This window comes from Tachypleus tridentatus, chromosome 2 (assembly GCF_004210375.1).
Source record: "Tachypleus tridentatus isolate NWPU-2018 chromosome 2, ASM421037v1, whole genome shotgun sequence".
In the NCBI taxonomy this organism is placed as follows: domain Eukaryota; kingdom Metazoa; phylum Arthropoda; class Merostomata; order Xiphosura; family Limulidae; genus Tachypleus; species Tachypleus tridentatus.
In genome coordinates this window covers 107,723,038-107,749,463 of record NC_134826.1, presented here as the reverse complement: position 1 = coordinate 107,749,463, position 26,426 = coordinate 107,723,038, and the positions used below count along the sequence as shown (strand labels likewise).

At 33.3% G+C, this 26,426-nt stretch overlaps 2 protein-coding genes across 8 annotated transcripts in view; both read left to right on the top strand.

Moving 5' to 3' along the window:
• LOC143244799 (kinesin-like protein KIF21A) overlaps positions 1-26,426 on the top strand; it is a 146,727-nt gene that overhangs the window by 44,602 nt on the left and 75,699 nt on the right. For 6 of the 7 annotated variants that reach the window (XM_076490139.1, XM_076490138.1, XM_076490140.1 and 3 more), the window contains 6 exons: positions 6,496-6,552; positions 6,978-7,070; positions 12,248-12,376; positions 13,982-14,289; positions 19,606-19,801; positions 21,888-22,077. In XM_076490139.1, the coding sequence (XP_076346254.1) occupies positions 6,496-6,552; positions 6,978-7,070; positions 12,248-12,376; positions 13,982-14,289; positions 19,606-19,801; positions 21,888-22,077 (973 nt within the window). The remainder of the gene's footprint in view (positions 1-6,495; positions 6,553-6,977; positions 7,071-12,247; positions 12,377-13,981; positions 14,290-19,605; positions 19,802-21,887; positions 22,078-26,426) is intronic. The other variant, XM_076490143.1, reaches the window with a different exon arrangement.
• Positions 24,651-25,353, top strand: LOC143236927 (uncharacterized). Its single transcript, XM_076475619.1, has 2 exons — positions 24,651-24,898; positions 25,188-25,353. Exons 1-2 carry the CDS (start codon positions 24,651-24,653, stop codon positions 25,351-25,353), a joined length of 414 nt encoding a protein of 137 aa, XP_076331734.1.

Below are 26,426 nucleotides of genomic sequence, written 5' to 3'. Positions count from 1 at the left end.
GAGCATCCTAATGTGATAGTTTATCTTACTGTCTGTTGGAAAGGGTATTTCAGGAGTTAGCAGTGTATCGTCTGTCATTTTAATGTTAGGGAATACTGGTGTGAGTAACTCTTAAATATCTTTTTATGAATAATAGAGGGTGCTATTTGAAAAGAGAACATGCAAAAAAGATAGTTTAATATATTGTGAATTTTTTTAATGTTTGATTTTATTATTTTATTTTTAAAAATTATAGTTGAATAACAGAAGAAAACAAGATTTAGTAAGATTTGAGACTGAAATAGTAAATATAAGCTTTTAATTAAAATTTTGGTAGCACAAGTTATAGTATAATCTTAGATTGGGCTTAGTATGCAGTAGTTCTTTATGCGTAGTTATAATTCAGTTTGCAATGAGATTATAAGACAAAATAAATATATTGTTTTATATCAAAAATACAGTCTAAAAAGTAGTTAGTTGTCAAGCTTAGGCCTAGCAGTGTTAACAACAGGGTATTGGAACTTAGTATTGAGTGTTTATGTTAATTCTACAAATAATACAAAGGTTATGACTAATTAAAAGGTTAAATGTTCCCAGTTTGTTACATGTGACAGTTGCAATAAATTGATTTTACTTAGGAAATCTGGACTACTATGCACTTTGACAGAAACTAGTAGTGAGAATGTTCAATGTATATGTAGATTTGCAAGTTGGAGGCTATCCTAAATAAAGTTGAGAAAATAGGTAAAACTGTGGGAAATGACAGCAGCACTTCAAGAGAAGCTGAAGCATTTACATGCAAAGGAGACATGGACTAACCATATATATATTCCTGTATGTGGTGATGGGACCTCCTAGGGATGGTTCTGTTTTTTCAGTTTCCCTTCTCTGGGATCTAAACATCCACCCACATGTTTGCCGTGCATGGCAACCCATGAATGGGAGGAGAGGATCTTAGTGGTTCGGGGATCCAACCCTAACACACTACTTTGGCCTTGAATTCCTGTAGACAGTCAGCCTTGGGGTGGCTCCTCGTGGTTCAATTAGCTGGTCCACTCGAGCTAGGGTCAACCAAATACCAGTGTTGGATGTTCTCAACAGATGTTGTGGACATTGTATCTTATGCTGGTGTTTGGGTATAGTGTTCACGAAACCCTGGCATTGCTGCAGTGTCCTTGTTTGACATTGTAGTGTGCTCCTTGTAGGGCTTCATGGTTATTGGAATCAGTGGGCAAGGAAATTTCCCTTTCTTTATTATGGATACTCTAATTACAAATCTTAATAAAATATTGAAAAAATGGTCTATAAGTAAACAACCATGCCTTGAAGAGTGAGCAGCAATCCTCACCATATGTATCACCTGTTATACCTCATTTTCTTATATTGCATTCACTTTCACACAAACCTTAAGGGCAAATGTATCCCTTTTTCATTCAGAAGGGACTAGAAGGACTTTCTCTCTCTCTCCAAAAGTCAGTAAAGAAGCTCTGATCTGGTGACATGTATGGAAACATCTACATCTCAAAACAGCGAACTTCTCTTGTATTCAAAGGCAATTGGGGATTTACCTATTGAGGTTACACCTCATGCTACTTTGAATTCATCATGAGGAGTTATTGTTGAGAGGGATTTGAAGAACATTCTAGAGTTGGAGATTCTCACTGGTTTCTCCACCCAAGGAGTTTCTGCACTGAGGCTTATATTCACTTGCAAAGATGGAATTACATTGCCGACCAATATCCTTTTTCTGACATTTACATCACTGCGTCCACTTGCCATCATCAAGGCAGGTTATCTTAACTGCAGAGTACGGCCGTACATACCAAACCCTCTCCGATGTTTTCATTGTCAGCTGTTTGCTTATTCGAAGATGTCATGTTGCGGTTCCTTGATATGTGATTGTTGCAGTGGCAAGGAGTGTGAAACAACTGTCATTGCATCAATTGTACAATGTACTTTTGTTCATGCTCTAAATGGTTGGAAGAAAAACAGGTGCAGCATTTGAAAACGATTCATAACATTACTTATCCTGAGGCTTGAAAGTTGCTATCCACCACTTCATCTCAGACATATGCTGCTGCATTTCATTTCACTACTACAGTGGGAGTGCAGACAGATCTCTCTATACCTCCTTGCTGTCCTTATTCAATGGAAGTCTATCAACTTCCACGGATCCTGCCCTGGGTCAATTGGGCAGGTCTTTGCTGTTTAAAGAGGATTCCAGTGACTGAGGACATGAAGAAATTATCATTTTACACCTTAGTGTGGGAAAAGAAGATGTATCTGAGGAAATGCCTGTACCTGGAACCAAAGGAAGTGGATCTTAGGATTTGTTGAAATGTATGTAAGGGACAGAAATGAAAAATACGTGGTCATAAACGAAAGTGTCACCCAATTCACTTACACATAAATAAAATTGGTCAGCTTCATACAATAAAACTGTCAAGGTTTACATTCTAATCTGGATGACATTAAAACACTGATTATTGCTTCCTACCATCCTGTATGTCTTTCCTTACAGGAAACATTTCAGAAACCTGCCGATACAGTCACCTTTCGGCAGTATTCTCTGTACAGAAATGACAGGCTGTGTGATGGATGAGTACATGGAGGTGTAGCACTGTTGATTGATCAGCATGTGCCCACCCTGTCTTTGTCACTCAACACACCTTTGGAGGCTGTAGCCATCCGTGTTTCCTTGGGTCATACCATCACTGTTTGTTCTCTCTACCTGTTGCCTGGAGAGACATATGATCAATCAGACCTTGATGCTCTTGTTGAACAGTTGCCATCTCCCTTTTTAATCCTGGGGAACTTTAATAGACATAATCCCCTCTGGGGAAGTGCTGTTATTGATAGGAGGGGTTGCTCTGTGGAGCATATGCTCTCTGACAACAGCTTTTCTCTTTTCAGTACTGGTTCTTTTACTTATTTTCATGCACCTAGTCAGTCTTTTACTGCTATTGATCTCTCAATTTGTTCCCCTTCATAATTCTCCCATTTTTCTTGGAGGGTTAACAATAATCCATGAAGCAGTGATCATTTTCCTATACTTTTGAGAGAGACTGAACGTGGTCAATGCCACCCGACCCGCTTGCCCTGGTGGAAGCTGGATCAAGCAAACTGGCCCTATTTCACTGTTCTTACAAAACGTTACGTGGTCATAAACGAAAGTGTCACCCAATTCACTTACACATAAATAAAATTGGTCAGCTTCATACAATAAAACTGTCAAGGTTTACATTCTAATCTGGATGACATTAAAACACTGATTATTGCTTCCTGTATTCCTAAAACCTCGACACTTTTTCCTCGTCCGTGGTGTAATCCTGGCTACCACATGGCATGGAAGACTCAAAAATGGGCCTGGGATACTTTTCGTAGATATCTCACACTTTCAAACCGCATTGCTTTCCAGTGGGCTCGCGCATATGCTAGGTGGGTAAGACATCAAAGCTAGAAGGAATCTTGGATTAAGTTCCCAACTAGCATATCTTCTACCAGCAGTTCCAAGGTCATATGGGACAGCATTTGAAAGGTCAATGTGCACTACAATTCTGTCCCCTCTCGATCTTACACTCTGGCCAAGGGGTAGCTGATGTCTGGAGCATTGCCAATACTCTAGGTGAAAGCTTTTGCTGAGTATTTAGTACTTCTGCTTGTTTCCCCACCTTCTTGGCCATCAAGACTCGGGCAGAGTGTTCACCTCTTTCCTTTTTACCTGACTGTCTCTTTAACTATAATCGTCCCTTTATACTGGTGGAACTGAAACTGGCCCCTCATCGGTCCAGCAATACATCTGTTGGACCAGATGATGTACACTATGACATGCTGCTCCATCTATCTTCTACTTTTCCTGATATTCTTCTAATTGTTGTTAACTGGAGTTGAGAGGAGAATGTTTTTCCTAATGCCTGCTGCCAGGCATTAAAGGCCATTAATCTTCTTAATGCAATTTAAGTTTTTAAATTTACACATTAGACCCTTTTTAATGTGGTTCCCTTTTAAGAATTGAAGGCTATCTAGTTTGATTTGAAATTAGACAAGTGGCTGTAACGTCAAGTAACTCAATCAGGACTCAAAAGACCAACATCAGGTGACTAACGCTGCTGTTTGAACTACCAGTTAGTGATCCTAGTGAATATAATTAAAGTTTTGCTGCAAGTCTTTTGAAAACTTTTATTTTATTTTATGAAAATGGCCATAACGTCAAGTAACTCAGAAACCAGTACTGTGAAAGCAAACTTCACGTGACTAATGGTGGCATTTGAACTTACCAGTTAGTCTTTCTGGCAAGTTATGATAATTACATTTGTGCTACAGAAAGCCCTTTACAATTTGTATTACTGTAGTTTTTCTCTTATAGCTATAGATTAGATGTAAACATTGGTTTCAATGCAATTTGTGTTGTTTTACCTTGATTTCTTTTTATGAATTTTACTAAATTTAATTTTAACTTTTTACTGGATGTTTGGGGCAGATAGCCTAGCTGCTTTATGCTATAAAACACCAAACCAACCAACCATTATAGAAGATTTAGTAGATCAAGAAAGTTATTAAAACAGGAAATTAGGACATCAAAAAGGATATATAAAAATTTGACTGTAAACGGAAAAATAAAGAGAGGATTTTCTAAGTGCTTTAGGGGGTAAACAAAATGTTAGGATGGAGAATAGGACCCTTGAGGGATAACAAAGGAAACTTGTACCTAATGATTATGAAATAATTAGGTTATTAAATTCTGCATTTTCTTCAGTTTTTAATATTGAGGACTTAAGAAGTATTCCTCATCTTTAACTGATAAATGAAAACAAAGTTGAACAGACAACTCCATAAATGCTGAGCTTGGTAAAATAAAATTTGGAAGTTTAAAGAATAAGGCTCCTGAGCTAAATATTTCCATGATGATTTTAAAGAAGTTCAAGGTTTGGATGTGTGTGCCACTTTAATTAGTGGATAAGTATCAATAAATGAGAAATTAGCTTATGTCACTCCCATCTTTAAGGTAATCAAAGATGCCCCAGTTATCATAGTCCTTTTAATGTTACATCAGTTGTAGGAAAAATTTTGGGAGTTTAATAAAATATTCTTTGCAAAGTTGTTTAAAAAAGTTTAGAATTTTATTGGATAGTCAACATAGTTTCACTAAGAGAAAATCTTGCATTACAAATCTGTTGACATGCTTTGAAAATGTTACTACATATGTAGATGAGGGTAAGGGTGTAGATTTGATGTATCTGGCCTTTGAAAAAGCATCTGACAAAGTGTCACATAAAAGGCTTTTCAAGAAGCTTGTATTTTTTTACCATTAATGTATTTAAAGAAATCCCTAATTTCAAATCTTTAGCTGACATTTTTCATACATCTTCTCTGATGTTCTAATTTCCTGTTTCTCTGTCTTTTTTCATTTTCCTTCTAAATCTCCAGTCATACAATTCAATTTAAATTTCTTAAATTTGTGATGATTTTCTTTAATTTTACTCTGCATACCCTTTGCAAACCAACCTGGTTTCTCACTTGCAATTTCTCATTTTTTCTTATTTTGAATGTTTAAAAATACTCCATATTTGATTAGTGTCTTCAAATAACTCAGCTGCCTAATTTGCAACAGATGATTCTTTTTGCATCCCTTCAAACTTTGCTTTTTGAAATTTCTAATGAAAATATCTTGATTACTGATTTTCATATACAGTAAAACATCAGACTTGATAAAACAATGATCACTTGTACCCAGATGTTTCCCTTTTCCACCTTTCATCCATTTCTGTATTAGAAGTTAACAATAAAACTAATATAGCATTATTTCTAGTATGTTCTTTGACCAATTGGTAAAGCAAACCATCTAGAAAAGTTTTAAAAAATCTCATTACCTCGTGGTTTGATTAGCATTTTTCGATCAATATGTCTGAAGTTAAAATTGCCCATAATTATGACCTAATTAAGCCTAGTAGTCTTACCTATACACCTAATAAGCAGAATATCTGTTTTACAGTAATAAGTAATTGTGATTTATATTTTTCATCATTAAATACTGCAAGATGTTTGAATAAATTTATAGTTTTTTAATGTTTTAAGCTATCATTTTACATAAATTGTACTGCAAATGGTTGCACACCCTAAGTGAATGAATAAGAGAAATGCTTATCAAAGAAAGTCATTATATATTTAAATCATTTCTAAAATACATCTATTTAGTTGCTCATAAAAATGTTTAAGATACTTTTTAGTGATGAATTAACATTAGATTATTTAAGTTTTTTGATTATGAAGTTTTATTTGTGTGTGCATTAGTTAAAGTAACAAATTAGCTCTTTTTGTTTGTATTGTGTCATGCATGTACATATAATTTGCTATTGCTATCCAGCAGTGTTTTCAGGTATAGTTTATTAAACTGAGATAATTGTTAATTGCTTTTTTGAAATTTAAAAGTCATTACTCTTTAAATTTTTCCATATTGTAATGAATCATTTTATTTTTCTTACTATGAGTTTTTATCTCTCCTTTTGTTTCTGGCAGCTTTATAATGAAGAAATTATAGATTTACTAGATGCAGCAAAAGAAACTGAAGAAAGAGTAAGCAAATACAAATATTTTTACCTTGATGGTTGTCATTTGTGAAGTTAAGCACTTAATACAACAAAACGTACAGTTCTTTCAAAGCTAAGAAACCAGTTTTCTTTTATCTTAATTAAAACTTGTGAATTAATAAGACATGACAGCTAATCAGATAACATTTAAAAGAATTTGACAATATCTGTACAAATTGTGTGCATATAACTACTTGTTGTCAGTCTCTGCATATTGTTTCATGTGTTTCATTGCTTATTTTTCCAGTCTTATAGTAAATATTGGAATAAATTTCTTGTGGCATCCTAGTTTTCTTAAAGCTTCTTGAATATTTTACATTGTCTAAAGAAAACACTATGCTAATATAGTAGATATTTAATAAAATATTTTGTTGTTTCAAAGAATGGGGATTTATAATTATTTTCATACAGATGAAAAAGTCGCACATCAAGATACATGAAGACTCTAAAGGAGATATTTATACAGTAGGGATGACTACGTGTAGTGTTACTTCCCCAGAAGAGGTATGTAGGGATGGATTAAGGATCAGACTGGCCTGGCTAAAACATTTTTTACAAGACCTATTATTATTGTAACTAAAGAGTAAGGTGAAAAGACTAAACCTTAAGATATATTTTTACTTGTGGAAACAATGAAAAAATAATACCCACAGATTTGCAAGACTCATTTTTAAATTAATGAGCAATGTTAGATATTTCTTGAATAGGAAGAGTAGTCTTCTACCACACAATGAACTTGCATTTGAACAACAAAACATATAGACAGAAATAAACAATATGTAAAACACACTAAAATATTTGTGTTTACACACAAACATTCTCTTATGTGCCCAACAGTAGTAGCAGATTATGTAATCTGTACTTGGTTAAACTACAGCCTACCTGACTTTATGTAGCAAAGACATTTAAAATCTGTCTAATGCCAAGCTATTCTATCTTAAGTAATTTTCAGCACAAAAGATCAAAGTATTTAAACTGTCTTGATTAAAATGTAGTATTTAACCTTTTTAGTATTGAGATTAATCTTTCCTTCAAGTAATTACATGAAATAAGGCACAGTTACATCCTTAAGATTAATCAGAATACTTGTGAAAGCTGATTTTAGAGGTTGGTCACATGTCATTCTCAGCATACTTTGTTCTTTAGATTCTGATGGTTTTTATGACAAATCATGGTATATAGAGGGCAGCACCTTGAATAATTTCTTCCTGTGTGCATCTCTCTAAATTTGTATCATACATACATGGCCTTTTTGAGATCCTTTGTATAAATCAAAATTTGCAACAGATGTTTTCATATATGCTACTGTTCTGTTATTTAGTGTAATTGACAGCTTATCAGTTATTGTTAAGAATGTCTGAATTCTATACTGAATAAAGGTTGAAAAATCAGTCTTCAGCATCCCCTTTATCCCATCAAGCATTTCCTGTTTTTGCTTGATCTTTCTACCTTGCACATCTCTTATCTTAACAATTGTTTATTGTTTTTCTCATGGGACCTGGCATGGTCAGATGGTTAAGGCACTCTACTCATAATCAAAGGCTCGCGGGGTTAAATCCCCATCACACCAAACATGCTCGCCTTTTGAGCCATGGGGTCATTCTAATGTGACAGTCAATCCTACTATTCGTTGGTAAAAGAGTAGCCCAAGAGTTTGCAGTGGGTGGTGATGACTAGCTGCTTTCCCTCTAGTCTTAAACTGCTAAATTAGGTATGGTTAGTGCAGATAACTTTCATATTGCTTTGTGCAAAATTCAAAACAAACTGAAACCAAACCTTTTTCTCATATTTAGGAAATGAATTTTTAATTTCTTCATGAATGTCTAGCAAGGTTTTAACAGATGAGAACCTGTACTGACGTCCATTTAGGAGTATTCTAATTAATGACTTGTCTTGTGAAACCTCTCCAGGTTAATGCTTCATAATTCCATCATTATAGCTGTTTCCAGTTGTTCCAGTTTTACAGTTTTGTTTTACAGATTTGGTGATGCAATTCTGATGCATCAAACTTGTTTTATGCTAACTATAGTCCCTTTCATCATGTTTCAATTCAAGAATTCAAGATAACCAGTTGTTGCTAGCAAAGAAGTTTCTGTTGCTATTGAAAATAATGTACATATAATGCAGCAGGCATTCCACTTTGATGGTGAGTGGCAAAGCCAGTATCTTTTGACCTTTTCTCCATTCAATTGCTTCCAGTAAATGTCTTTAAGCACTGGCAATTACACTTTTCACGAGGAATCGGTTTTATAGGTGCACTGAAATTTGCATCTGTTTACTGGCAAGAGATAATCTCCAATGCACAAACAAAATCTTTCATTTCATCAGAAGCTTGTGTCCATGTCTCAGTGTTGAATTTAAAGGATGGGTGAGTATTTTTATTATCGTTGTAATAATTGATTTCTTGTTGGCAGTGGCTTGATTTAATTTGAGGTTGATTGTCATCAGTATCTAGAGTTGTAGTCTCTGTGTGACAGTTTTTGCAGTTGTGGTTAGTAGTTATATTTTTGGCACTTTCTGATTGATGTGATTTGGTATGATAAGGATGGTACTCATAAGCATCCAATCTATATTGTTGTTTCCATTGTCTTGGCCAGCGAGAGGTTTGCACATAAATACGTTAGTTTTCTAATTTTAGCTACTACTTGCTCTAATTTTTTTCTTACTTTACCTCTGACTTCAGCATTTTACAACTGCTCTTGTGCATCTGTATAATAGATAAGATGAACAGTTAATGGATAATACATGTGTGTACATACAAGTATACTTGTCTCTGTGTTTGGGAGCTTATTTGTGTAGGTGTATGATCTGTAGAGATATTAGAATGAGCTACCTAATTATTTTGTAACAAATTATTGCATATAATTTTTATGTAGTTAACCCAAAAGTTTCAAATTTTTACATCAAATTATTTACAGCTGATAAGTAGGTCAATGACGATCCACCAATAATTGTGAATTGTGGTTTGTTTTCATGGGATAACAGTTTGTAAATTCTATTCAAGAAACAAACTAATACAATATATCCTGAAAGCTCAAAATATTGCTACTTACCTGATTAGTAACGATTGAACTCTTCTCAAACAAAGTCCAAAGCCTTTGGGTTTGAAGAATTAAAATATATATTTAAATTTAACCTAGAACTTAGTTTTAGTCATATTCTAGGCATTACTATTTGATTATGTAATTTGAAATGATAAGTTGAATGCAAGCATGCAGGATGATCTAGGCTGAAATCATCATAAAAATGTGGAATGAAGAGTGTTGACTGACCAAGGCCTATCATTTAATTATAAAATTGTATGCAAGTATGCTAGGTCAGAGCAGGGCTATATCTAGTTGCAGTATTTGAAGGCAAGCCAATCAAACTTCCGAGCTCTACATTGCGTTATTGGCCTACACAAACTTTAAAAGTAAGTAAACTCTGTCAAATGATTTTGTATTAATTACTTTCTTTAACCCATCCTTGAAGGTGAGGAGGATCTTATTACAACAGTAATAGGGCTATTTGAAGTAAGAAGTTTCTCTTCTTCTGGAACATGGAAATTTATTTATTTCTCCTTACACTTCATAGTAATTTTATGTAGGAGTTATTTTGGTTAATACATAGGGCTTGCAAATGACTTGAGTTGAAAGTTGTTTGCTGTTTTCTTTTTTGATACTCTTCATCAGTTCAGGATACTGAAATTTAAAAACCTTTCTCACATTAGGAGACTTATATATGAAAAAAAACTTTTATGTAATTCATGATTCTTTGTTAAAATATGCATATCAATTTTAAAAGAATAATGCCTCGCTTGTCAATATGTTAAGATTACTTATGTTCTCTGTATGTGTTTTACAGAACGTTTACATTAATTTAAATTGCTATGCAGTTTTATAAAAGTTAAAAACGCAGCCTTTTACAAAATTATGGTTTTTATTACTAGCAAATATATTTAACCCTATCACAATGGGTTACAAGTCAAAGGCCATGTCATTGCATTTATTGACTTGCATTTAAAATTTTGTTGAGCTACTGTTTTATGAATTTATACTGATAAGTTTGGTATTAAATTATAGATTATAATTCAAATTTTAGTATTATGTATTAGTTAATTTCTTAGTTTAAAAGTACATATTAAAAGAACACACATAAATGTTGATTTTTGAGTGTCAAGTGGTATGTTGAATGAAGAATTGGTTCAAATTGTATATTTGATATTCAAATACAAGTACAATTTCTGTAGTTGTGTGTGAATTAGGAACTCAAATTACCAATATTAGCAACCTAGACTATTAAATAAAAACCTCACAAGATTTGGTGAATCAAATGTGGTGGCCCTGCTCACGTTTTTCCATTTTTAGAAACACTTCCTTATGTTCAAATTCTTCTGTCTATGTCTGGTGAAAAACCAATTGCGAGTTCAAAATGTCATTCTAGTGGATTTCTCAGCCATTTTGAAATATTTCGACATTAATTCATTATCTCAAAGATTTCAAGCTGCTAAGTTGAGTCTTTAGTCAGCTTGAAAGTTTATATTTTTTAAACCCAAATACAGCTTAGTTACTGAGTTTGATAAATTTTAGTGGAATTCTATGGTATTAATGTAGTAATTTATGATTTTGGGTTATTTCAAATGTATGTATAAAACCTTAAATTGTTTCACATCTTCCACATGTGAAATGTGATAGGCTTAGTAATAACTGGCAAGCAGCAAAAAAAGTACAAAATTCGTAACTAGAAAAGATAATAGTATACTATACTTTTCATTTACTGTTCTATGTTTTAAGAAAATAACTTTTAACAACCTATTTGTAAATAGTAACAATATTTATGTATTACAAATAAAACGTGCCGGTATTTTACACTAAAACACAGCTGAGATAGGTCACTTTGAAAAGGCCAGTTTTATATTTTTGTATATGCTAACATGAGTGCATGTGTGCCAAGTCAGTGCAACTTCTGGCATGATTGGAAGGTCAGTATAATAATAATAATAATAAATGTGTAATGTTATATATTTAAAATGATTAGATTAAACATTATTGTTTTCATGTTATAATTTGTAGTCATTCTAGAACAGAAAAAAAGCATAATTTATATTTATTTCCTTATTATTTTATGATGGTTATGAAGTCAGTCAAATTGACTCATCACATACAGTTTGAGTACAGAAAATAGTGGACAAAATATAATATTTTACTGAAAACAAACATTTCAAATGTATTTGGGAGGTTTTTGAGATTAGACAAATAATCTTTGAGATTTTGAGACAAGGCATAGTTGTTGTCATCGAAACATAAAAATCACTTTACACTCAGACTAGTAATGAAATAGACTTAATATTTTCACAAACAAATCTTTTTAGTTAAAAATGTTACCCCAAAATTCAGATTTTTTTAATACAAAAGAACTTGCAACTTTTACTAAAACTACCAAATTTTATGTACATACTGCATCAATAATTATAGTGTAAATACTTAGCTTGTATATATTGTACCAAGCCTGCCACTAAGATGTACCCACCTAGGCTAAATCACTAGTGTTTGGTACATATTGTCTTAGTTCTACCCTAATCACAATGTTTAGAAGTTTTAGAAGTATGATGTCATAGGTGTTAACTAGACAGAAAAATTTGTTTTGATGATAACTTATTGAATTAAATAGATCTTATTTTAATAACAGGTTATGTTTTGTAGACTCTCCAGTGTTTAAAAGTAGGAGCCTTGTGTAGAACAACAGCTAGCACAAATATGAATGTTCAGTCATCACGTTCACATGCTATTTTCACAATGCATGTTAAGCAGCAGCGTGTTGTCACTTTTAAAGTAAGTGTTTTAATAGGTTGCATACTTCTATTTTGAAATATTTAAAAAAAAAAAAAGTAAATCATACCAAAGTATCTGAAGATGAAAGATTTAAATGTTATTGTTCCAAAAATATCATAATTTTGCACTCTTGTGATGACGAGAAACCCACTTGAAATAAAAATATATCTCAAGACAGCTGGTATGGGTATTAACTTTTATTAAAATGAAGTAGAGAACAATATTTGACCTCCTGAGGTCATTTTCAGCGTAACAAAGAGACTTTGCAACTGATCGTTGCTAGGCATGTCTTAGGGATAAGAGTATTATCAAAGCCTCAAATAAACAAAATAAAACAACACTTCATCAACATTAACAAATTTCCTCCAACAAACAGTTGAAAAAATTATACACACATGCCGAGATCAACAACTTGGTCAAAAAACAAACAATAATAAATCCCAAGAAACAACAAACTACAAAACTTTACACTGCTGCATACCATATACTCCCGATATCAGCGAAAAAATAACCAACATTTGGAAAAAGTTATAATAAAACATAACATTCCAGTTAACACCAAATTTAATTGAAAACCAAGTACAAAACAAAGTCCATACTATGTAAAAGCTACACTGACGAACACAACACCAACATTATTTGTAAAATACAATACAACAACTGCCCCGAATTTTATATTGGAGAAACAAGAAGAAAAATTGAAACCAGATTCAAAGAACACCCAAAAAAGACTTTCACACGTTTTTGAACAGTGCAAATCAAACACAAGATAACCATAGAAAACACCCAAATACTAAGTAGGGAAACAAACATAAGCAAATAGAAAATCAAAAAAGCCCTACTTATACAACAATTCAATCCAATACACAGGAATACCTTTATACCTATACTAATTAATAACCTAACGTATACTGCAATGCCCCTACAATCCTGTACCTATTTATACTCTCATCCCTAAGACATGCCAGGCAATGGTCAGTTGCAAACTCTCTTTATTAACCTGAAGATGACCTGATAAGGTCAAAATGTTATCTGCTTTATTTTAATAAAAGTTTTATTACCTATACCAGCTGTCTTGAGATACAATTTCCTACTCTGTTAAAATTTCCGGGAATTTTTTTTCCAGATATAAAGAATGCCACTCAAAAATTATTGTTATGCAGTTATTCAGAGTGATCAGATATGAAATTCATAAACTGTTATTTATATTCTGAAAGTAGCTATAAAGCTAAGAGGTAATAAGTATAAAACAAAAGTTGTTTCAATGTGTCTAATTTACATAATGTTATGGTAGGTATGTGAACTTTAATTTGCTGTTGGGAAAAAAAAAAAGAAAGGAGATAACATCTTCTGTACTGAGGCGTTTTTTAGAATAGATATCACGTCAGCTCCTTTCATTTCAATAGGCAGTTGAAATCCATTAAAGTTCTCAAAGTTGGAAGTTGTGTATCTACTTATTAATATTGTAGATGCTTATTTCATTAAAGTGCAAGTGTAGAGGAAAAATACAATAAGCATTCATTTGAAAGATGTTAACTTTTCAGCAATTAAAAAAATTAATAAAATCTGTAAATATTAGTTTGTTTTTTTTTGTTTTTTTTCCAGCCTCATTTATCTCTCTCTTCTGATGAGAGTACAGAGACATCTGCTCAATCTGAGAATGGTGAGGTGATGAATGAATTTGAAACACTAACAGCTAAGTTTCATTTCGTGGATCTAGCAGGCTCAGAGAGGTTAAAAAGGACAGGGGCAACTGGAGAAAGGGCTAAAGAAGGAATCTCAATCAACTGTGGACTTTTAGCTCTTGGAAATGTCATCTCAGCACTAGGAGATAAGTCACGTAAAGTCACCCATGTTCCATACAGAGATTCTAAACTTACGAGGTTACTTCAAGATTCGTTAGGAGGAAACAGGTAAAGAGCATTCTAGTAAGCATGAAAGTTATTGTCAAAACTTCTTTTATTTGATAATCAGAATTATTATAGTTAAAAATTTCACTAGATCAAATTGAAGGAACCATGCATTTCATTAGTCATCTGAAAAGGATTTTAGGAACTTTGTAATTCAATATTACTTTATAGGAAGTATCTAAATTTGTTTCAGGAAAATATTGTTAAGAATGTTATTGTTAAATATTCTGTAAGAACAAAGATTGGCAGCAATGATGTATTTCTAGAGAGTAGGAAAAAACATTATAGTTCAGGACTCCTTGGAAAGAAAATGTAAAAATACTAAATTAAAATTCCTCTTGTAGAATATTATAGTTCAGGACTTCTTAGAGGGTTATTTTAGAAACATAGTATTTAGAATACTTTTAAAAGGACAAAATGTGTAGTTCAGAAATGTTTAAGAGGAAATAAGTATAAACATTTTAATTAAGAATTCCAAAGGGGAAGATTATAGTAGGATTCTTTAACAAGACCATGTGTTGTTTAGAGGATAAAGGTAAGAAGATTTTGTGGTTTGAAAATTGTAGACTTTAGGAAGAAACCAGTAGAGACATTGCATTTCAACATTTCAAAGGAAGAAGAAATCAATAGGGTCATTGAACTACAGAGTAAACACAATTACAGGCTACAGAGTTCTTTGAAGACAAGTTGGAATATGAAAATTTAAATAGTCTGTAGGAGAACTTGTTTATAAAGATGTAGCCATATTCTGTGTGTAAGTTATTAAGTAAAACTCTTCAATATAAATATTTTTGAAATGAGAAATAATGTAATTCATGTTTTTCAAAGAAACACTGTTGAACAATTTGGCTCAAAATTCTTTTGGAAAAGAATCACCTCACCATTCTCAGATTGAGCGGATGTCTCTGTACTCTCATCAGAAGAGAAAGATAAATGAGGCTGGAAAAAAAAAAACTGTAATATTTACATATTTTATTAATTTTTTTAATTGCTGAAAAGTTAACATCTTTCTAAAGGAAAGATATTTTATCACAAAGGTGTAAAAGGAAATGCATGTTGATGTAAATGCTACTGTTCTATGCCATTTTTAGAAGTAAACAATTTTTAATCATTTATGCTCCTAAATGTCTACAAAATCTAACGTGTTGTATGGTTTACCTGTATGTTATAAATGAGAATGAAAATAGTAACTAGTGCACCTTTGATGCATTATTATTTGTTTGTTAAAAATGTTAGATTAGCTAGTGTTTTTCGATAGTATCACTTTATGTGAATAAAATGCATGTAACTTTATCATGAAAATGTTCTTAATACAGTTTTATGTCAGTAGCAAATCTAATTCTTTCCTGAATGGAATTTTTTTTCCCCCCTCACTGAATGAAATCTTCACTGTCAAACAGTTAATCTGCGAGTGTAAATGTCAGTATTTTCAATAACATAAGAGAATCAGGTTAGAAAATAATACTTTATCAATGTTAATGTAGAACCAAAATAACTTAAATGCATTGTTTAGTAGCTATCTCTATAGTAATAAACATTGAAGCCCAGTGAAGTTATTTCCTGTTAATGATAAAATTGAAACATTTTGTTTTCTCAGGTAATTGCTTTATAGGCCCCTCAGTGTGGATTGCTGTACATGGTGAGGAGACTTCCCGGGGAAGGTTCTGTTTTTTCACTTTACCTCCTCTATGATCTCAGTCCACCCACGTGTTTGCCATGTGTGGTGACCCAGGAAGGGGAGGAGAGAATCCTGGTGATTGAGGAGTCCGACCCAAACACGCCACTTTGGCATTGAATTCCTGTAGACAGGCAGCCTTGGGTCAGTTGGCTAGTCCACTTGGGTTAGGGTCAACCAAGTACCAGTATTGGATATTCTCAACAGGTGTTGTGGACATTGTATCTGATGCTGGTGTTTGGGTATAGTGCTCATGAAACCCTGGTGTTGCTGCAGTGTCCTTGTTTGGCATTGTAATGCATCCCCTCATAGGGTTGAATGGTAGGTGGGGTCAGTTGGCACTGAATTATTCCCTTTTTTATTATAGATCCTTTAAATAAAAACTTAAATAAAATAGTGAAAAAACAGTCCATAGGTAAACAATCACGTCTTGAAGATTCTGAGCAGCAATCTTCAACATCTGTAATATCTGTTGTACCTCATTTTCTTATACTACATTCTCTTTCAGACAAACCTTCAGAGAAAATTTCTCCCTTTTTGATTGAGAAGGGACTAGAGGGATTTGCTGGTTCTCCAAAGTCAGTAAAGAAGCTTTGATCTGGTGATATATTGGTGGAAATATCCACATCTCAACACAGTGAACTCCTCTTGCATTGAAAGATGATTGGAAATATATATCTATTGAGGTTACACCTCACGCTACTTTGAATTCATCATGAGGAGTTATTGTTGAGAAGGATTTGAAGAACATCCTTGAGTCAGATTCTTGCTGGTTTCTCCACCCAAGGAGTTTCTGCAGTGAAGCGTATCTCTACTCGCAAAGATGGAATTATGATGCCGACCAGTTTCCTAATTCTGACATTTACATCACCACATCCACTTACCACCATTAAGGCTGGTTATCTTAATTATAGGGTACGGCCATACATTCCAAACCCTCTCTGTTTCCAGTGTCGGCAATTCCCTCACTCAAAGACATCATGTCGTGGTTCCTTGATATGTGCTTGTTGCAGTGGCAAGGACCATGATGTCTATGAGTGTGATATGGACTCTTGTTGCATCAGTTGCAATGGCTCTCACCCATCCTACTTTTGTTCTTGCTCTAAAAGAGGTGCAGCGGCTTGAAAGTTGCAGTCCACCACTTCATCTCAGACGTATGCTGCTGCACTTCATTCCACTACTACAGCGGGAGTGTAGATGGATTTCTCTGTGCCTCCAAAAGAATGGTTTACAAAACAAAAGAAGTCTTTTGACCTCCATGGTTAAAATAGTTGGTGAATCAGCTTCAACACCCATCTGTGTCCCTTGCATATATTCCAACGAATCCCATTACCCACTACTTTTGGTTCCGAGTACAGGCATTTCCTCGGCTACATCTTCTTCTCCCACCCCAAGATGTAAAATGATCATTTGTTCATGTTTTCAGTTGTTGGAAACCTCTTCCAACAGCAAAAACCTGCCCAATCAACCCAGGGCAGGATCCATGGAGGTCAATAGAACTCCTTTGAATAAAGACAGTAAAGAAAAAGGATGTGGTCATAAACGGAGTTCTCTACCCAATTTTCCTACACATAAATAAAAAATGGCCACCTTGATATGATGGAACTGTTGATGTTTTCCTTCTAATCTGGATGACATCAACACACTGATTGCTTCCTACCATCCTGTATGTCTTTCCTGAACATCCTCTGAGTTCTCCTTTTCCACCAATTTGGTAGCAGATAAATGTTCTATGATAAAGATATATCATGCTCTTATTTGATCAAAACCCCACAATGGATCACTGGTTTATGGCTCTGCCAGGACATCAGCCTTAAAGATACTGGACCCCATACATCAACAAGGACTTTGGCTCTGCACAAGGGCTTTCTGCACTTCCCTAGTGCTTATACACAGAGTATCATGAACCTTCTTTGTACCTCTACCATTTGCAACTGTCTCTACTATATGCTTTGTTCCTTACCAAAGCATCCCACCTGTGGTTGTGTTTTCCTTCCTAGGTGGGCCATACTTTTCAGAGCAGATGATCTGCCATTACTCCTTTTGGCTTTCATATACAGGTGCAAATGAATGAATTGGGTCTGTTCTTGGATAACATTGCTGTATCCACTGATCAACCCATCCCACCATGGCTTCTTATAGTCTGCAAATGTGACGTATCTTTAAGTCATCTGAGAAAAGCAGATACTCCCGATTGGAAATACTGTCTGTTATTTGCTGAACATCTTTCAAACCTTCCTCCCATTCCTATTTATACAGATGGTTCGAAATCAGGCGACTGTGTGGGCTCTGCCATGGTTTGTTGTGGTTTGGTGGTTGTGCCCAGAATCCTCTCTACAGCTTCTGTGTTCAGTGCTGACCTGTATGCTATTTCTCTTGCTCTGGATCACTTAGAAGCTAAGCAATACTCAAACTGCACTATTTATACTGACTTGCTTAGGCTTCTACTGGCTCTGGAATTGCTTCATCTTAGCTAACATCCTGTTCTCACCGATATTCAAAAGAGACTGGCCCATTTCTCTTTAACATCTACTTCTATCCAGTTTTTCTGGATACTGCGCCATGTTGATATTTGTGGGAACGAGCTTGTCGACACCACAGCTAAATCTGTCTGCTCTTGCACTGTCACTGCTCTGCCTGTTCCATACATGGACTATGGTCCTGCATTCAAGACTTGGCTCCATGCCAGTTGGCAATCAGCTTGTAGGGAGTAACATGAAAACAAACTTTTCCAAATAAAACCCTCTATTGGACTTTGGCCATTTTGTTACTGTAAGGATTGGAAAGAGGAAGTTGTTCTAACTAGACTACACATTCGTAACAGTTTTTTTAACTCATCCTTTTCTTTTATTTAAGACTGATGCACTAATGTGTTGCCTGTGTAACTCTCAGTTCACAATAAGTCACATTTTACTGTCTTGCCATCATTATGACTTTCAATGATAACACCATTTTATACATGTTCTGCCCCAAGATTTATCTGTAACATTAGACAGTGTTAGTAGTGATGGTGACACTGTCCACCTTGGAAATGTTTTTAGTTTTTAAAGGCCATTAATCTTTTTAATGCTCTTTAAGTTTTTTAATTTATACATTAAACCCTTTTTAATGTGATTCCCTTTTAAGAATCAAAGTCCATCTAGTTTGATTTGAAATTAGACAGATGTCCGTAACATCAAATATCTCTAACCCATGACTATAAAGGCCAACTTCAGGTGACTAACACTGATGTTTGAACTACCCGTTAGTCATCCTGGTGAGTTATAATTAAAATTTTACTACAAGTCTTTTGAAACTATTATTATACTTCCTGAAAATGGCTATAACGTCAAATAACTCGGAACCAGGCCTGATTAATATGAATACTCTTAACAAGTTGTAAAGGACTTTCTGCAGCATAATTGTAATTATCATAACTCAACAGGAAGACTAACAAGTAAGTTAAAAAACCACCCTCAGTCCTTAACAGGACTTACTCTTAACAGCAGACATTATCAGAGGAAATATGTAGCATTTTTAGGAACATAATAAAAAATCATATCATATACTTTATAAATATTACCTTTCAAACATGAGATTATCATTTTTTACTTAAATCAGATATTTGTGTAATACATACATGCACATTTATTTCTTTTTACTAGTCAAACTTTGATGATAGCCTGTGTTTCTCCATCTGACCGGGACTTCATGGAAACCTTAAACACCTTGAAATATGCCAACAGAGCTAAAAATATCAAAAACAGGGTGATGGTAAATCAGGATAAGTCTAGTCAAACAATTTCTCTTCTCCGTCACGAAATTCAACAGCTCCAGCTAGAGCTGATGGAGTATAAACAAGTATTATTTTTGTTCCTCTTTATTCTAGCATAGTGTTATCATTTGTGTTTTTTTCTATAGGGTAAGCATGAAAGAATGTTTTCTGAAAAGCAGATGATTTGCCATTAATCTTTAGCTCGTAAGTGAATAACTACTATAATTAACTTTACATTGTTCCCATTGATAACAAGTAACAGCAGTCTCTGCATGTGCTTATTTTGGTATACCAATGTGCATGTTATCACTATGTATGTTATACATTTGTGGGACTCACTGTGGGGATTGGCACAGGTGGTATGCATTTGAATTTGATCTTTATATGTTACTTCCTCTGTGGGCTCCTTTGTCTTCTTCATATGTTGAATGGGTGCATCAGTTTGTGTATAGTATTGGCTAAATGTTCAGTTATTTTTATCTTGTAAAAAATAATTGACTGTTTTATACCTGACTTGTATGACAATGAACTGAGGGAGGTGATTGGTAATTAATTGTATTAACATTACTTTTGCCTTATTGGATCTATGTACTGTAGATTTAAGTTACTCTTTACTTATTTTATATAGTGTAGAGCACAGTGTTAGGCAGCAGAACTATTTTCTAGAAGCTAGAACATTTCTTATTTTGTATTACCATGTTTTTGGACTATTGTTATTTTTAATGTTCAAATTTATTATTTAAATAATTTGTTTTTTTATGTTGTCTTTACTACACCGAAATGCAAATTCATCAAGGGTGCTAATTAAATGATATAAAATTTAAGAAACTTTATAATAAAAGAATACTGTTCTGCCTCTAGAACTAGATTATTCAGGAAAACCAGAATCTAAATATTGTACTATGATAGCTGCAGAAACATTATTTAGGCATTATAATGACTCGGAGGGTTTTGAATGATACTGAAGTAATTTGATTTTAAGTCTTAAAAACCATTAATGTAAAAAACTGAGATGGCTTTTTCATTAGACTGAAGTGTCTAAAGTTTTTCTCAATTTTACGTGTAATATTTCTGAATCTAGTTCACTTCTTAAAGCTTATCTATAGTAAAACTGTATCTAGTTTCAATATTTTAGTCTTTTTTATATATATACATTTGTTATGTAAGTTTAAAAGTAATAAGAGTTAAATGTTTTTTGTTACCAACTGAATCCAAATTTAATGAAAATTAATTACAAAAAGGTTTTGCTTATGTGACTGTTTGATTGAAAGCTCCTATTCAAATTATGTTTTGAAAAACACATTATGCTTCTTATAACCCTCAAAACCAGATAAACATGATATAGAAGAAATTGAAAACAAAAGTTTTATTGCTTACTGCTGCATGTACACTGAGTGAAAAGGTTTTGTATTTGTTGATTGTTTTCAACACGAGTATCCCTCAATAGGTATTTGTTTCATACTGTCCACTCGTTTTTTTATAGCAGGGTTTAAATTTCACTACAGTTAATTTAGCTTTCAAGTGATTAATAATTAATTTTAGAAACTTTTTTTTTTGTTATTCAGTTTCTGATGTCAGTATCTAAAATTTATTAATTTTGTGTTAAAATGTAAGTTATGAAGTTCAGATTTAACTGAATTGGGCTTAACAACAAACAACCTAACTATATTGCTGCAGTAAAAATGTTCTTAATGGGATCCAATTTTTGAAACTGATTACTTTATTTAAATTTCAAATTCATTCTCATTTTACACACTTTGTACTTTCTGTTTGTGAAAACATCAATATTTCCCACATCTACAAGAAACCTTGCACTTCTTCAACAGGGCAATGACTGTACAGCTCCTGAACTTAGTGTGTGTGTGTGTGTGTGTGTGTGTATAAAGTAAGATACTTTTATCTGTTAATCTGTAAAACTACAAATAAAAACAAAGTTCAACCCTGCCAATTAAAAACATATTTATCAGAAAGTTCTGAAGAAAGGAAGTAAACTGAAAAGTCATTTAATGTATGCAGTTTTTTGGAAATTACTTTTTAAAATTTATGGTTGTTATTTGCTGAAACTCAGTTTTCTTAACAGAACTAAATTAATCATTACATTTAGTAAGTCTTATATGTGAAGCTTTAAGAATTCTACAGAATAAGCTTCTGATATAAACTTGGTGTTTCCAGGGTAAGAGGGTTGTTGGAGAAGATGGAACGGAACAAATAAATGATATGTTTCATGAGAATACTATGCTGCAAACTGAGAACAATAACTTGCGAACACGTATCAAAGCTTTACAAGAAACAGTAGAAAGACTGAATGTGAGGAACTCAGAGTTACTGACGGAAAAGGAAATGGGAACATGGATTACATCAGGTAGTTTTATTTTCTTAGACACATGGTTCATATGCATTTTACATTTTCCAAACAAATAATAATTTCATGTGGGGATTGCCAGTGTTGAAATTATACTACTTTCTTAAACATAAAATATTACCAACACTTCTCATATCCATCTAGGTAGGTAATTATTTTTTTAAGGTATTTGAATTTCTTCCTTAGTGTGTTGTATATTTTGTACATTCTTCTTTGTATTTGTTTCATGAATCATATTTTCTTGTGTTTTTATTTGTTTGATGTTGATGAACTCAACTATATGCGTACCCATGTCTTCTCACTCCAGCTCTAGTTTTATCTTCTTGCTACTTTTTCTTAACACTGTCTTAAGTCCTTAATTTTATAAGGCAATATTTCAAGAGTCCTGAATTTCCCTTAATGTGACTCGCGTGACACTTTTACTCTACACATCTTTTTATCTCTTTTGTCCCATCCCCCTAAAAAACTATGAAATTAACTATTTCAATATGGGGTCGGTCTATATGATTAACCATAGGATCCCTTTGTACTCATTTAAAGTCTTTGTATAATTAATGCTTTTAACTTCCAGTATAATGTGTGTGTTTTTACAAAATTTTGAACTATTTCACTTAGTTATAAGTCTTTTATTAAAAATACTTCACAAAAATGTTTTCTTTTTATGTTAAATAAAGATTTGCTCATGATGATGAGAAAATGCACTTGTAGAGAAAATAGAAAATTGTATGTAAAAACTGTTGGTATGGGTGGAGAAGCACTGTGTAGAGGAGCAAACAATGTTTCAACCTTTGGTCATTGTCAGGTTCACAAAGAAAGAAAGGGTTACTGACCATGAGCAGTAGCTGACTACACGTTTGAAGGTAGTTGTGTAATTGAGTGTAGGAATGTAGAGGGCATGCTAAGATGTTGGATATATTTATTAATATTGGTATAAAGTGTTCCTTTGTATTAGTTTATTTGGGGCTTGAGTTGTTTTATAAGTAAGGCTCCTTTAATTTTGCATTTCTTTGTTGTTTTTTTTTATTTAGTATTTGGGTGTTTTCTGTGGTTATGTTGTGTTTATTTGACTTGCAGTCTTTGAAAATGTGTGAAGGTGACTTTTTGTGGTCCTTGAATCTGGTTTCTGTTTTTCTACTTGTTTCTCCAGTATAGAAATCATGGCAGTTATCGCATTGTATTTTATAAATAATGTTGGCACAAAACTAAGATCTATACTGTGTAAAAACTACACTGACAAACACAACACCAACATTATAAAATATAATGTGATAACTGCCACGACTTCTATATTGGAGAAACAAGTAAAAAAAATGGAAACCAGATTCAAAGAACACAAAAAGTCACCTTCACACATTTTCGAACACTGCAAATCAAATACACAACATACCCATAAAAAAACCCAAATATTAAATAAATGTTCACTCCTCTTCATAGTGCTTCTCTACCCATACCAGCCACTTTTAAATATATAAAGGTTTGTCCATAAATATATTGAGTATTTGTTTTGAATAGTTCATATGCAAAACAATTTTCATGTTAAATTGAAGATACTTTTCCTTATCTCAATCTTTTGAATAATCATTAAGACCTCCTAAATGCATTACAAACTTTTTTTCCAGTAAAACTTAAACAGGAATGGTAAATCTGAATGACCTAAATAAATAAATAAATTTAAATTACCTTTCTTTTCTATCTATAACGACTTCACAATGTCATATAAAACCACATTTGCTTATCCTAATTATCTTTAAGCTCATAACAGTATGTATTGACTTGTAATTAAATTTTATTGTTTTATTGCCTTTTGAACCATGACTAACTACTGTTCACATGCTTATGAGTTGTAAATCACTCGGGGAACATTTTGCTATGCCAATGAATTACATTAACCATTAGCTACTAGAATAAGTATCTCGCATGCATGCCTCACGAAACATTTTCATTTTGTTATTATTATTATTTATTTCACTTAATCTAATCTAAACTAACTTAAAACAATCATTATTTTTATAATTATACCTGAAGAATAAACATGAAAAACAAGAAATTCTTATCAAATCTTCTTTTTCCTTGGTTATTGAAGAGAGTTAACCCTAATTTGTTTATATTACTCACAGTATTGCAATTAATTTTTATTTAATTGCATAATGCTCTAAAAATATACAATTGTAACTCACAAAACAGTAGAAAAATTTCCTTGTTTGTTGAAAAGTTTTGGGGTTTATAAGTCTGCAACAACAGTCATTACAAATGCATCCAATAATATGGACTTGATTTTTCTACTTTCTAGAATAAATTTAGTGTTAACTGAAATGTTGTGTTTTTGTTACAAGTTTAACCAAATGTTAGTTATTTTTTTGCTGATACTGGGAGTATATGATATGCAGCAGTTTAAGGTTTTGTAGTTTTTTGTTTCTTGGAATTTATTGTAATAAAGTTTTTGGCTAACAGAGGTAATGCCATGAGATTGTTACAAAATCCTGACATCGTTTTTGCATTTTGCTAACAATGAGCATGATCTGCCAAACAGTGGAGATCCAAATTATGATCCACTGTGGAAAATTCGGGATCTGATGAATCTCTGTGAATCAAAACACCTTGCAGTATATGCCCCACAACGTGAGCTGTCCATTGATGAAAGTATCATCAAATTCAAAGGGAGAGTTCATCTCGGACAATATTTACTATCAAAACCCACAAGATGGGGCATCAAACAATTTGCATTGTGTGAAAATAAATCTGGATATGCTTTGAAATTTATTACATATTGTGGGAAAAATACCATAGTGCCTGTGGCTGGATATTCAGTCATAGAGACTTTGTTTGAATCTACTGGAGGAGTTTTGGAATAAGGAACATATAGTCTTCATGGACAACTTTTATTTTTCACCTTCTTTATTCAAACACTTAGAGATGAATGGAACTGGGACTTGTGGCACAAACACATGCCATCAGATATCCACCCTACAAGATTGTGTCTTAGCGAAGGAGATCTGCCAGTATTTATACATGGTGGTAATATGGTAACGTGCTTGGCATGACACTAAACGTGTGCATTTTTCATCGACCGTTTCCACAAATGGCACCACAGATATAAGAATTCGATCCAGAGGTGGATACAGAAATACGAGAAAACCACTGATTGCTGAAACATACAACCAACACGTTGGTGGAGTAGACATCATGGATCAGAACCTGGGAACCTTTATGTATCCGCATAAAAGTGCCAAGTGGTATTTTACCATTTACCATCGGCTTAGAGAAGAGCAACAGTGAAAATTTGGTATCTCCAGGACTATTCAGAGAGCAGATTATTCAAAATTTGGTGGAGGGATATGTCAACAAAGCTAGACATAAAGGAAGACCAAGTACTGATAAAGGTCAGTGTTTGGTGGAAAGACATGGAATTGGACAATATGAGGACAAAAAACACAAACCTGATTGTACTGTCTGCAGCGATAGATACACAACTGGATGGAAAAGAAAGCAGACTATTTATATGCAAAAACGGCTCGTTTGGGTTGAGAAAATATTTTACATAGAAGAGCGAACAACGTTTCGACCTTCTTCGGTCATCGTCAGGTTCACAAAGAAAGAGGTAACTGACCGGAAGCTGACCACATGTTTGAAAGGGGTTGTGTAACTGTGTGTCGAAATGTAGAGGGCGGTATTAGATGTTTGAATATATAATTTTATTTATTTTATTATATTAATATAGGTATAAAGGCGTTTTTTTATATTGGTTTATTTTGGGTTTAAGTTGTTGTATAAGTAAGGCTTCTTTAATTTTGCGTTTGTTTATGTTTGTTTCTTTATTTAGTATTTGAGTGTTTTCTATGGTTATGTTGTGTTTATTTGACTTGCAGTGTTCGAAAACATGTTAAGGTGACTTATGTTCTTTGAATCTGGTTTCCATTTTCTACTTGTTTCTCAATATAGAAGTCGTGGCAGTTATCACATTGTATTTTATAAATAATGTTGGTGTGGTGTTTGTCAGTGTAGTTTTACATAGTATAGGCCTCAGTTTTGTGCCTGGTTTTTGAATAAATTTGGTATTAACTGGAATGTCATATTTTGTTACTAATTTTTGCCAAATGTTTGTTATTTGTTTGCTGATGTCAGGAATATATGGTATACAGCAGTGTATGGTTTTGTGGTTTTTTTGATTCGTGAGCTGTATTTACTTTAGTTGGTTGATTTTGCTTTCTGTCTAGGTGTGTGCATATAATGTTTTTTACAGTTTGTGGAGGAAATTTATTGATGTTGATGAAGTATTGTTTTATTTTGTCTAATTCATCGTTAATTTTATCTGGTGAGCATAGTTTTATGGCTGTGTTTATTTGGTTTCT